Genomic DNA, 14,289 nt, shown 5'->3' on the forward strand with positions numbered 1-14,289 from the left:
GTTTATTTTGTCCTTTGGGAAGCAAAATTACCCCAGTTGAGAACTCCTAAAGTAATTTTTTTAAAGCTGAGCTTTCAAATGTCTGCACCCTCACTTTACATAGGATTTTCCTCAAATCCCACTTTTCACAGAGGTCTTCCTGACAACTCCAGCTAGAAAATCTCTTGTCAAACTTTGTATCCACTCACTTGCTTTATCTTTCTTCTCAGTACTCACTGCTAGATGCATTATGTCATGGTTGTATCTCATTACCTGTGTCTTTCCCCTAGAGAGTAAGTTGTACAAGCACATGGATTTTGGTCTGGTTCATCCCTAGGATACCTCCAGCACCCATTGCCTGGCACCTAGAAGTCACTCTATAGGATTTGTTAAATAAGCAAATAAACTGTTGATCTTATTAGAGGGAATACCTAGAAGCTGACACAAGTGACATATTACTGAAGTTCATTTTTCTGAATACCTTAGACCACATGGAAATGCATTTGGGGACATAACTGCTTCTTTGTCTCTATGTATACTTTGTTAGAAAAGGGATTTTAAGGCAGCTGACATTAAACCTAATTTGAATCTAAATTAAAGCTAATGAGTTTTCTAGTTTCAAAATTGGAGTTTAATATACCCCTGCATTGGAAAAAACCATTGAATGGATCACAAAGATACCAGATTTGTCTTATTTGAGACACCTGATACATTTGTCAGTCAACAGTGGTATCAGAAATGAAGCAGTAAGAAATTATAGAAGAGAGTTTTGATAAAAAAAAAAATTTCCTGTATTGGTTGATGAGTAACTTTATTAGGCTTTGAAAAAACCCAAGACACTGACAAGATAAGATTGCTTTAAGGTACCTGTTTGAGATTAATAAAATTCAGTGAGTGAGTATCCCAACCTGATGCACTGAATTTTAATGCAGAATAAGGACAAATATATCAATGCATATCTAGCAGGCAAAAATAAACTGAAGAAATTTTTAACCAATTTAGCAGTCAGATTACCTATAGTATTGTCCTAGAACTTAGTATCATTATTACCATTCATCTTAAACAAATCAAGCTAGGAGTTTATTAACACAAAACCTTACCTTTCATACCAGCTCTCTTTGCATTATCAATAGTTAAAAGTATTTCTACTGCATTTTGAGCATTATCAGATAACTTTTCTTCACCTTCAGGCCAAGGGATATCTACAAATACAAATAGCTTGTTAATCATTGTTCAAATAATACACAGAGATACATGCATCTGTCTTAATAGAAAAAGAATCACCTCTTTTCAGAATATTTTGGAATACTTGTTGTGGTGTTTCATCATTGAAAGGAGGAATTCCTGTTAGAAACTCAAACAAGCAAACTCCAAGTGCCCACCAGTCTACTGCAGGACCTGGAATTTAAAAGGGAGTAGTTGAACTTGCAAGCATTTTGTGCAAATGTTTCATCAACTAAAACGTTAATACATGGATATTTGGGCACAGTCAAGGCATTCATTTCCTAAGGCTTTCTTCTAGTTCCATAAGATACAAAAACCCAAATTATCTTCATTTCAGTAACATGGCAATTATTTTCCTTCTATTCTCCAAGAAGTTTAGATTAGCAATTAACACAGCTAGTCAAAGAAAAGTTAAAGCTATCTTTCTTTTGTCACTCACTAAAAACCTCTCATATTCTGGATATTTACTTGTTCTAAATCCTAAAACACTAGGAAGAAATACATTTAACCTACAGATTACTCTCTAAAATAGAGTACTTGTCAATTTCAAATGGGGAAGGGAAACAATAACATTTAGATGCTTTTGTACTCCACTTACTCACATGGGTATGAGATGAAATAGCAACATTTATACTAATTGGAGGACAGCCTGGTTAACAAAGGAAAGCCTTACAGTGTTTTAATGTCCTATTACTCCTTTTAAAAACAGAGAAGGACAAATTAGTTTAACAAAAAATATTCACTTAAACTATGGCTTGAAGAGGTAATTAGGAGGTAAGTCTTTTTTTTTTTTTTTAAAGATTTTATTTATTTATTTGACAGAGAGAGACACAGCGAGAGAGGAAACACAAGCAGGGGGAGTGGGAGAGGGAGAAGCAGGCTCCCCACTGAGCAGGGAGCCTGATGCAGGGCTTGATCCCAGAACGCTGGGATCATGACCTGAGCTGAAGGCAGACGCTTAACGACTGAGCCACCCAGGCGCCCCAGGAGGTAAGTCTTAATAAATACGTAAAACTGATTTCTAAAGATCTTTACTGGAAGCATCATCTATATACAAAGATGTTTCAAACAATTATTTTAAACATGATCTTATAATCTGGTTTATAGTTTTGTTAGTTCTATGAAAAAAAAATATATATTTTTTTAAATTTTATTTATTTATTTGAGAGAGAATGAGAGAGAGCACATGAGAGGGGGGAGGGTCAGAGGGAGAAGCAGACTCCCTGCCGAGCAGGGAGCCCGATGCGGGACTCGATCCAGGGACTCCAGGATCGTGACCTGAGCCGAAGGCAGTCGCTTAACCAACTGAGCCACCCAGGCGCCCTATGAAAAAATATTTCTGAAGCAAAGGTTAATTTTAGTCAAAAATGATTAACTTCAATATAAATTTAAAATAGGAATTCTAGTCTAGTACTAAATGTGCTTGAAAATTACTCTTTAAAATCAATTTCACGGGATGCCTGGGTGGCTCAATCAGTTAAATGTCTGCTTTTGGCTCAGGTCATGATCCCAGAGTCCTGGGATCGAGCCCCATGTCGGGCTCCCTGCTCAGTAGGGACTCTGCTTCTCCCTCTCCTGTTGCCCCTCTCCCCCTGCTCGTGCTCTCTTTCTCACTTGCTTGCTCTCTCTCAAGTAAATAAAAAAATCTAATAAAAAAACTGCTATAAAATCAATTTCACAAAATTCATTATTGTGGTTAAGCAACTGCCACCATTCCATTTTAAAACAAGTAGGAAAGCACTGTAGAATCTGCCATTAGGAAAATAATCGCATGCATTTAGAGTGCCTTTTCATTGCAAGCCACATAATCCCATCTTCCCTAAGGAACAAAGAATGTAAACAGTCTATAGACTTGTATTTCTATAATAATCACTATTAAAAAAACATACAAACCACCTTGGTTAGTAGACCTTTTAAGCAGCACTGAGAAAGAATAGATAGTATAACCAAGTAACAGAAAAGTAGGAGAGAAGTCAGGAAAAAATATGTATCTTCATTATTTTACTTAGGTTAGAAACTAGAACCCTTTTCCCAGCTCAGCCAAAATGTACTCCTGTCAAAAACTGACATGATTTCTCCATGGATATGTCACACATACCCATATATTTGAGTCAAAGTCTAATAAGATCACACATGATGATAAATTGTAGCAATTATAATACACACCATTAGCCAGAGAAATAGAACAAACTTGTTTCACACTATTGGTTTTCTAATATGAAACCCCCATCTGTAATTTGTACACTGATACTGTTAGGCCTTTCTGTTTTCTAATAATAATGGAATTAAATGGGTAGGAAAATTCAAGCTCTTTTGTCGGTGCTAATTTTAATATTTTTTATTAAGCCTATTTTCTGGGTTGCAATAAAAAGGCTGTATCTTCACTCTTTGCCACCTTTAAAAGTTATTTAAAAAATGCTACATGCCTACATTTGTTTTCATAGAGAACATTCTCCCTGGATGTCCTCCTGTTCAGAAGAGAGAATACAGTTCATTTTGTATTTCCTAAGTAAGATGAAAGGGAAAATACTTTTTTATGCAATGTGATCTAGTTATACTTTGACCAGTTTAATTTGCTTTGCCATTTCACTTTATAGAGAAGCTCACTCACCGGAAGTCAGAAATGCCTGCATGTAAGAAAAGAGTAGTTAGGTACATTGTATTAAAATCATGAGTTCATCCGCACATCATTCACCAAACTAGATCCTAAATATTATGCCAGACACAAGGGACACAAAATTAAATAAGAGAGCTTTTTCCAAGGAGAAATCAACCTACTCCAGGCAAGACAAAACGGATAATTTTGACACAATGTTAAGAGAAATGAAATAAAAATATGCACAAGAAGCTATGGGAAACTCTGGCCAGAGTTCCTAAGTAATTGGTAGAGGGGGGAGACCATGGAGGGCTCAGAGAAGTCTAAGCTGTTCTCAGCATGATGTTTAGAAACAGAGAGGTCAATACAAGAAACAAAGTTGCTATAGTGACTGCCCTTGAGGCCTGGGATTTGGGGAAAGAGGTATAAAGCAGTGATTTTTCTTTTTAAATTATAAATTGCTTTGTATTGGGGCCCTGGATGGCTCAGTCAGTTAAGTGTCTGACTCCTGATCTCAGCTCAGGTCTTGATCTCAAAGTTGTGAGTTCAAGCCCTGCATTGGGCTCCACGCTGGGTGTGGAGCCTACTTTAAAAAAAAAATTGCTTTGTATTTGTTATTTTAAGAACTGTGTATCAAATATTTTATAGAAAATGAAAATCTTAAAATAAATCACTAGATACCTGAGGTAACTAGATGTCCCATTAAAATAGTGGCAAGATCCTAAAAGGCAAATGTTTATATGTGAAGCTTACTTTTATACTGTATCCTAAGTAGAGAAAACATATATTATAGGAAATGAGCTGGCAAACCTGTAACTTAGCAACATGGACACTGTACAAAAATCAGTTAGGTGCCCAGAGGAACTTAGTTGCTTTGGCTAATAAGGGGGAATTCGAAATGTGTTTCAACACTGTAGAGATTATTAACAGTGTTAGTGAGTGCTACCAAGGAATCCTCCTGGAGTGCTAGGTAGAAGGGAAACCTAGACTCTCGTCTTAAGAAATTTTCTTAAGCTTTTGCAGTGGAGATAAATATAATAAGGTAAAATGACATAAGCTTTAAACAATTTCTAATAAAGTGACAGAGACGTGGGGGCCTGAGTGGCTCAGTCGGTTAAGCCTCTGCCTTCAGCTCAGGTCGTGATCCCAGGGTCCTGGGATTGAGCCCCGCATCGGGCTCCCTGCTCAGTGGGGAGCCTGCTTCTCCCTCTCCCTCTGCCCCTGCTTGTGCCCTTTCTCTCTCTCAAATAAATAAATAAAATCTTAAAAAAAAAAAAAAGTGACAGAGACGTGAACAACTACTTCTTCATAGTTGGCCAGTGGATGCTTTGTGAAAGAGGTAACATTTGAACTGATAATGAGATGAGAAGAAATTTGATTGGAAGAGGATTGGGTTCTGGCTTTTTTCAACTAAGGCAAAATACTTGTGCAAAATAAGGAAAACCTGAAAATAATGTGTCTAAGAAGTGGAATGGGAACATAAGACCTATAGAGATTCTTTGACTCTGCCAGTGCTCAATCGTAGACTACCCAGACTCCAAACTGGGTGTGCGAAACACATTTTTGTTGTTTATAAAAGAAAGAGAGATTCCTTGAGAGATGAGGCTAGTATAAGAGCTTAGAGCCTCCGATGCCAGGATCAGTAATCTGGATTTTATTCTGCAGGTAGGAAGGCGCCAATGTGGTTTTTAAGGGGAGAAGTAGAATGACGGACCACTTTATGTCTTAAGAGGGAAAATGTGGTGGCAATGATTATAGACAATAGGATGAAGTTGATGTCCCAGGAAGAGAGCTAGTAAATTAATGAAAGGGAAAGAGGAGGTTCTTATAGAAGATAGTGGCAGAAATTAAAAGGTGAGAAGAAATTCTGCAGAGACAGAATTGACTGGATTTAAATGCCTGAATGCAGGGACAATGTCTGTGTCATCACGCAGATGGCAGGATTGAGAGAGGGAACAGAGGAAGAGCAAGCTGGACACGTCCTGTATTGACACACAGCACTTGAATCCCCAATGCAATGCTGCGTAGGTACTTTGGCCATGTGTATGCTGCCTAGAGAAAGTCAGGATTAGAGACAGATATTTGGTAAGCATCGACAAGGATGTGACTGCTGAAGTCATGGGAGAGATGAGATTAACAGGAAGCAGGGGTAGGGAAAAAAGGGAAAGGGCAGGATCATGAAGAATCTCTATATATTGAAGAGCTAAGGAGTTAGCAACAGAGGTAAGACGAAGGAGACTGTGAAGAGGCTGGTAGATCTGACAAGAATGATATCATTGATGACTGTTAATAAAAAAGTGCCAGTTACAGGCACCTGGCTGGCTCTGTCAGTAGAGTGTACAACTCTCGATCTCAGGGTTGTGAGTTCGAGCCCCATGTTGGGTGTAGAGATTACTTACAAATAGAAATTAAAAAAAAAAAAGTGTCAGTTAAATGGTAGGGATAAAAATCAGATTGCCAGAGCAAAAATAATCAGCCAAAGGAAAGAGGCAACCTTTGAGAAGGTGGGTGGTGGGGAAAGACAGGGGTGGAAGCTTATTTGCAGGCTAAGGAGAAAAGGCAGCATAGAAATAAAAATAGAAGGGGTGTGTGTGTGTGGGGGGGGGTAAAGATGAGACAGTTGATCACCAAAGGAGCCCGAAGAATAGGGAAGTAACTGACAAGATCAAGAAGGTGATCACATTATGGACTGAATTATGTCTCCCTGAAAAGACATGTTCAAGTCTTAACCCTGAGGTCCTCTGAGTATGCCATCTGCAAATACGGTCCTTGCAGAGGTCACTCTGGAGTAGGGTGGGCCCCTAATCCAGTATGACTGGTGTCCTTATAAAACACAGCCACGTGACCATGGAGACAGGGAGAATACCACATGCTGGTTTGAGTGAGGCCCCTGCAAGCCACGGGTTGCAGGCAAACCACCAGAAGCTGGAAGGGGCAAGGTCGTTCCCCTACACCTTTCAGAGGGAGCATGGTCCTGTCCACGCCTAGATTCCAGACTTCCAGCTTCCAGAACTGTCAGACAATAAATTCCTGTTGTTTTGAACCATCCAGTGTGTGGCACTTGATTATAGAAGCCTAGGAAACCAATACAGTTCATTTCAGAAGGCAGGAAGGGAAAATTCTTCAGAGAGAGGAAGGGGAAAAAAGACGCTAGGTAAAAATGCCCCCGTGGTCTTCCTCTGTTGCATCCCTAAGATGGCTCCTCTCTGGCCTGACCCTCGTGGCGAGCGTCTTCTAAGCTTCTGAGGGCGAGCTCTAACCAGGAGGGCGCTGCTACAGACTGAACAGAAGTTCTGGCTCAACTCTGCATTCCTGAGCCAAAGCTGGAACAGACCTGAGGAGACTTTCTGAACTAAGATGACAGAGCGGGTGGGCGGTAGGACTTGCCTGGGTCCCGGAGACTGAATGGGAAGGCAAAGATCAAATGGCTGCATGTCTTCTTTGGTATGGTAAATATGGTAAGTTATAATGTAACTTAATGTGGAAATATGGAAAATATGGTAAGAAATGCCATATTTACAAGAAAAGAGTGTCACATGAGTTCCTTTTCTCTTACTCTAGGCAATTCAAATACCAAAGAAATTTAGAACAATTTTACCTCAAAAGAAAATGTAGTGCTAGAGAACACTTCAGAAACTCAAGACATGGAAGCCTTACCATGGGCTCTGCCCAATAACAGCTCAGGTGCGAGGTAGTCCGGGGTCCCAAGAATCCGCCCATCATCCACGGGGGCTGCCCCTCGCCTCACACTCTTTGGAGTTCGGTATGGAGTTCCTGATTTGACCTGATTTGGGGTCTGCTAATTTAAAAAGAGTTTACAATAAATATCTTCATTTCTTTTTTTCTTTTCAAGATTTTATTTATTTATTTGACAGAGAAAGAGAGAGAGGGAGAGAGCCAGCACAAGCAGGGGGAGGGGCAGAGGGAGAAGCAGGTTCCCCGCTGGCAGGGAGCCCGATGTGGGGCTCGGTCCCAGGACCCTGGGATCATGACCTGAGCCGAAGACAGACACCTACCTAACCAACTGAGCCACCCAGGCGCCCCATATCTTCATTCCTTTTACAGTGAACAGAAATGCTAAAACAAAAGCAAAGCTAGGCTGCTGGGCATAAAAGACATACTCAAATCCTTGATCAGTTTTGAAAATGGACTCATTACCAACTATAATTTTGAACAGTCCTGATATCTGGTGAAATTAAATAGCTTAGATAAGACCAATTATTTCAATAAGATCGAGATATGCAAGAAAGAATGAAGAAATCCGCAAGAAAAATTTCTTTCTTGGTAGAATGGATTAATACAAACTTAAGAATGGTCACTGAAGGATGTTGTGGCTGACAAATGATTGAATTATTGGGACAACACATCAGCTGGAACAAAATATAAATAACTTCTTGTGCTAATTGGCATATAAGTTTTAAAGATACTTTGTGGTCTCACAAGGACTCTGTGAGACCAGTGGGAGAGGTGTCAGCATATTCTAAGAGAGGTAAGAAGCTGAGGCTCTGAGGAAAACAGCCTTCTAAGTCACTCAGTAAGTTCTGAATAGAAAACTCCAAGTCTTGTGACCCTAATTCAGAGTTTGTACTTTCAATTTTATGTCATGTCTCCAAAAAAAGAAAAAAAAAAAAAAATGAAACTTTGGGTTTGTTAAGATAAAGGTTTAGAAAATAAAAATAACATAAGATTTGAAATATATATTTTCCAACTATTTTCTATAAAGAAAAGAGATAATCTAGGAAGGTCCTTAAAAGGGAGTAAGATAGAGTGAACTTTAATATTGTATCTTAGAGTTGCTGTTGTCAAGTGAAAATATGTGACTGTAAATATGTAAACATGTGATTGAAAATATGTGAAAGTCTAGGGGCGCCTGGGTGGCTCAGTTGGTTAAGTGGCTGCCTTTGGCTCAGGTCATGATCCTGGGGTCCTGGGATCGAGCCCAGCATTGGGCTCCCCGCTCAATGGGGAGTCTGCTCCTCCCACTCCCTCTGCCCCTCCCCACTGCTCGTGCATGCATGCGCTCTCTCAAATAAATAAAATCTTAAAAAAAGAAAAGAAAATATGTGAAAGGCTAGAAGCACATGAAGAAGTGCTATAGTTAATAATAATAAATTGCTACCAGCTTTACCTTTTGGCATCAAAACCTCCAACAGTCCATAGATTCCCAACCAGCAGAACAGAAAATCTCAGATAGTCTAGGTGAGAGGCAAGTATCTGGCCTTCATAGTTTATGGTTATAAAATCTAACGACAAAGTGTCAAAAAGTTAGAACATACCTGATATGGCATATAGGATGTTCCTTTTTGATTAGGGGTTATAGCCATGGGATATGAACCACTATAAACACAGGAAATATCCATTCCATCTAAAGAGGTAATGCTCATTTCGGATGGTTCTGAGTTTCTGGACGCATTGATATGACTGTTAAAACTTCGAAAAGCTACAGCATTTCTTTTAGATAAGGTTAATGTTTTCAACACCTCCGAAGACGGAGCTAACATTTTTTGGCTACTGCCTTGGACAGCAGGATTCTCATCACCTTTCGGCAAGGTATTTTCCTGCCAGCTGGGTGATACGGTAAGTAGGTCTTCAATATTTGATTCTTCAAAAGAGGATTCTTTGATGCTTTTATCTGGATCTAAGGACTGCCTTTCTAATGAACTTTCCATGATAGAAATTCCGGGAAAAGATGAATCGGAGTCTATACAAATACTTTTAGAAGCTCTCTCATCGTCGGAACATAGAAAACTAGAACTTAGGAGGTCCTTCTTGTTATTCTTGTCACAATCCTCATCCAGTTCACACAGAAGGTTTTTTGCTATCATCGGGGTAGGTGATTTTTCTGGGGTGTGTGGTTTATCAATGAAAGAATTGACCATGTTCTCCTTATCAGCACAGTCACTTTGCTGACCACATACCGATAGCTTCAGGTCTTGGACTTCAGTTGTTAAGCCTGTCCTTTGATTTATATAACCATCGCTCATTTCATTTCTAGACTTCTGCTCTATACAGTTTTTTTTATTCTGTATGATGTTCTGCCAAGGACTGGAGTCAACTAACTCAAAATTTCTTTTAAAACCTCTTTTTCCGAGGTGCTCTTCAGTTCTATCACCAGAATCCACAGCCCACTCCTCTGACTGGTGAAAACCAGACTGTGCTGTGTCAGTGGCCACATGAATATTATTTATATCCAGTTCTTTTGCTTCCCAAGAAACTTCCCCGGGGAAGCATTTTTTAGCCAGGTTTACACAAGAGCTTCCAGTCTCAGGAATGGTACTGCTGTTATGAATGGGAGAAAGCGCTAACTCAAGATCCTTTTTATTGAAATCTTTGGTTTCAATGGAATCGGTAGATTTTGTACATGAAGGCTTTTCTATTATATTCCAACTCATCACTGTAGAGCCCAGTGCATCGTCACTTTCCTGAGAGGGAGGAAAAAACACTTTTTTAGTTGTATAAAACTGAGATTCTTGAACCTTTTAAAACCTCTCTTAACTTAGGTGGGATAAATGACTCCATAAACTACTACGCTACCTATTCCCACTTTCCATTGGAACAAAAGAACAATGATAACAGAGAATTAAAGAGCAATATAAACAATTAAAGCATGTTTTTATATATATTTTGAGTGAAACACTGGTCTAAAATTCAAATAAACTATTCTTTAATATGTCTTTTCATAATTTAATATGTATTTGTATAATATGTATTTGATATTCTATAATACATGTTTTCTTTTTTTTTTAAGATTTTATTTATTTATTTGAGAGAGACACAGCGAGAGAGGGAACACAAGCAGGGGGCGTGGGAGAGGGAGAAGCAGGCTTCCCACGGAGCAGGGAGCCCAATGCGGGGCTCGATCCTAGGACCCTGGGATCATGACCTGAGCCGAAGGCAGGTGCTTAACGACTGAGCCACCCAGGCGCCCCTCTATAATACATATTTGATACATGTTCTTTAGCTAGGACAAATTAATAAGCAACATTTTCAGGCAAAGTCGAGGGTAACGCTATATTATATAGATATTTTCTTTGCAATATGGGTATAGACGATTCTGTTTTGAATTACAAAATGCACAGGACTTAAAATACAGTTAATGGAAAATTATAGACAAAAATTTTGTTAATGTAAACAGGTATCATTTCGTACAAGTATAATAAAACCAAGCTGATAAAGATAAAGCTAAACTAATCATGATTTATAATTAAAACCCCAAAATAACAGGAATTAAAATCCACTGTCAAGATGAAATGATGAGGCATTGATAACAAACCACTTTCCTTAAAATCTGTTTGAATTCTAACTATCTGCAGGTGCTTTTGTGTGATCAGAGTTTTATACAGAGTATCATACATTGGTGTATGGTAATCAGGATTTTTACAAGATTACTCAGTAAGAGTGTGTCTTCAATAAACTCAAATACTGCCTATTTTTGGTATGTAAAAATCAGACTTTATTAACTTACTTAGTAATAATGAGTGCTTAGTCATGAACAACAATAACAAAAATCCCTAAATTACAACTCATAGATCTGCAGGCACAGATCATCCAGGGATTAGCACAGGGTTTATCAGGGTTCCCTTGTGGTCCATTGTCACTCCTCTGATCATAACTTGAGAAGCACTACTATAATCCAATCATTGCATTCCCCACGGATACAGAAGTGGTAGGGAGAAGGTAAAGCTGTGTATGGTTTGAAATATTATACAATATGCCTTCTTGAACAGCAAAGAGGTGAAACAAGTTATTAGGAAAGGAAATCTGTTTATCCTGTAGCGTGTATTACCTGTAGAGCAGCCTATAAGAGAAGGAAAAAAGATCAAGAAACACTGACTTCACTAAAAAAGAATCTGACTTTACTTCTAGAACACAAATATCCAACAATGAAGAAAATCATATTACTGAGAATAAGGAGTAAATACAATCCAAATTATTTACTCAACAGAAGGTTTACTTTTTGCGTATTGCCATTATTCTAATCTAACATTATTTTATCTGCAGTCTATGAAGGAAACTTTGTTATAATTTAAAACTTGGGCGCCTGGGTGGCTCAGTCATTAAGCGGCTGCCTTCGGCTCAGGTCATGATCCCAGGGTCCTGGGATTGAGCCCCGCATCCGGCTCCCTCCTCAGCGGGAAGCCTGCTTCTCCTTCTCCCACTCCCCCTGCTTGTGTTCCCTCTCTCGCTGTGTCTCTTTCTGTCAAATAAATAAAATCTAAAAATAAATAAATAAATAAATAAAACTTCAGTTCCTCTCAGCTTTAATACTTACTAGCTTTAATAGCTTAAAAAAGGCAAAAGCAGAATATATAGTTAAGTAAAATAACTTTAAGTAACTCCATTCACTTAGCAAGCAAAGGTCCTTAGAATAAATACTTCTAAAGGCACACCTATATTACCTTGTGGTCTAAAAGTTATTTCTGGGATCTGGAAGAGTTACCATTCCATTAAATGAGAAACTGGCAGAATACGGTATAGAAGGAGGTAGTATAAGTTTTAAAATAATACTTAAAAAAAAAAAGCACAATAAGGTAGTGTCTGTGTCATGGTAGGGAATTAAAGAAAAAAAAATGGGGGCGCCTGGATGGCTCAGTTGTTAAGCGTCTGCCTTCGGCTCAGGTCATGATCCTAGGGTCCTGGGATCGAGCCCCGCATCAGGCTCCCTGCTCGGCGGGAAGCCTGCTTCTCCCTCTCCCACTCCCCCTGCTTGTGTTCCCTCTCTCGCTGTCTCTCTCTGTCAAATAAATAAATAAAATCTTTAAAAAATAAATAAATAAATAAAAAAAGCCCATCTAGATGCCCTGAACCAAATATTTACTATCATTTTTCTGCAAGCTCATTATATATTAATCATGAATAATTCTGCATTTGAATGAGAAATGAAATATTTAAAAATAATTTGACAGATTATACATGGAAATGAAGACTACCTTGACTGCCATTCATGTAACAGTTTCATTTCCTTATAGAATGTACATGGAAAGGTATAAAGTGTCTCCACCGTTAATGTGCATAGGAAAGAGGCTGGGGTTGGGATAACTGTCACTCTAACCTGGCAGTCCTTCTCCCACCGGGGGCTGCTGTGGCACTCAGACTCCGCACTGGATACGAAGGTGTGGGACTGGCTGCTGGCACTGGATGTAGCCAGCCTTCTCCTGGACTGCAGGAGATTAGACGTTAGGCACTTCACAGGCATCCCGGGATTGGAGGCAACTGTTTCAAGACCTGTAGGGAAGAAAAAATATTGGGGCTTATGTCACATCTTTCTGAGTTCCTCACCAAACTTGAATCTTTCCAGATAATTAGGCAAAGTATTAAATATTGTACATCAGAGCTCTGCCTGTGTAAACATTATCCGATCTGCCAGGATGGCTCAGGTGTTTTGGACATACAAGTACTGTTGTGAACATTTAGGGAAAAAAAAGCAAACCCTCAACATTCACAGGTGAAAATCAGGACAAAAGAACTGGGCTGTAATTAGGAGGAAATCCATTATCCACTTTGAAACTCTTCTTGTAAAGGAGCATTATTGATATGCTATATCCAGATATGATATAAGATAGGAATGTGACTAAATTTACTCAGTTCAATTTGTATTTAATTAAAACCATAGCTTTAGGGGCACCTGGGTGGCACAATCAGTTAAGGATCTGACTCTTAGGTTTCCACTCAGGTCGTGATCTCTGGGTCATGAAATGGATCCTCGCATCAGGCTCCAGGCTTAGGATGGAGTCTGCTTGAAATGCTCTCTCCCTCTCCCTCCCCTCCCCACCTGTGCTCTCTCTCTCTCTCAAATAAAAAACATAGCTTTATTCTAATGTTGAGGCTTATGTGCTCACAAGAGTGAATTATCTACATCCATAAGGGACTTTTTATACTACTGGGTAAAACAAGTAACAGTGAATTGGCTAACAGCAAGCCAGTACAAGAAAGCAGCATCACCTACATGATACATGTTTGTCTATCATATAATGATGCTAAAAACTGTTGTTCCTGAACTTATGAGACACAATAGGCTTTTACTAAAGATCATAATATGTGTATATACAGATTTTCTATGTATATAAAAAGATATATATATCTTGTCTTTTCTTTCCCAAAGAAGGGGAACTCATGACTTTAATCTCAAGTAAATTCTTACAATTTTTTGATTTAATGAATCTTGGAACTTTAAAACTAGAAATAGAATTTCAATGGCCATCTAAAGCAGCTTTATTTTTGGTACATAAACCCTCTCAATGAAATTCCTCAAACTCATTGGACACTGACCTTGATATTTGACTAAACTGCTCAGCTTGCCACCCGCCGCAGGAATGTGGAAATTTGTGTTTACCCCAATGCCATCTGCATACTGTATATTTGCTAAAGAGTTCTTTCTGGATCAGTAATATGATCAGACCATTCCTTTGGAACTTTTGTGTTTTTTTGTTTGTTTGTTTGGTTTTTGAAGATTTTATTTATTTATTTGACAGAGAGAGACACAGTGACAG

At 38.8% G+C, this 14,289-nt stretch overlaps 1 protein-coding gene across 2 annotated transcripts in view; it reads right to left on the reverse strand.

The window, feature by feature from the left end:
- The window catches only part of MASTL (microtubule associated serine/threonine kinase like), a 39,853-nt gene that overhangs the window by 2,508 nt on the left and 23,056 nt on the right, over positions 1-14,289 (reverse strand). Inside the window, exons 7-11 of one of the 2 annotated variants that reach the window (XM_078075294.1) lie at positions 12,852-13,024; positions 9,076-10,221; positions 7,457-7,595; positions 1,264-1,377; positions 1,080-1,181 (exon numbers count right to left, since the gene is read on the reverse strand). In XM_078075294.1, the coding sequence (XP_077931420.1) occupies positions 1,080-1,181; positions 1,264-1,377; positions 7,457-7,595; positions 9,076-10,221; positions 12,852-13,024 (1,674 nt within the window). Of the gene's footprint in view, positions 1-1,079; positions 1,182-1,263; positions 1,378-7,456; positions 7,599-9,075; positions 10,222-12,851; positions 13,025-14,289 lie in introns of both variants that reach the window. The other variant, XM_036085616.2, reaches the window with a different exon arrangement.

Source organism: Halichoerus grypus, chromosome 6 (genome assembly GCF_964656455.1).
Source record: "Halichoerus grypus chromosome 6, mHalGry1.hap1.1, whole genome shotgun sequence".
NCBI lineage: Eukaryota > Metazoa > Chordata > Mammalia > Carnivora > Phocidae > Halichoerus > Halichoerus grypus.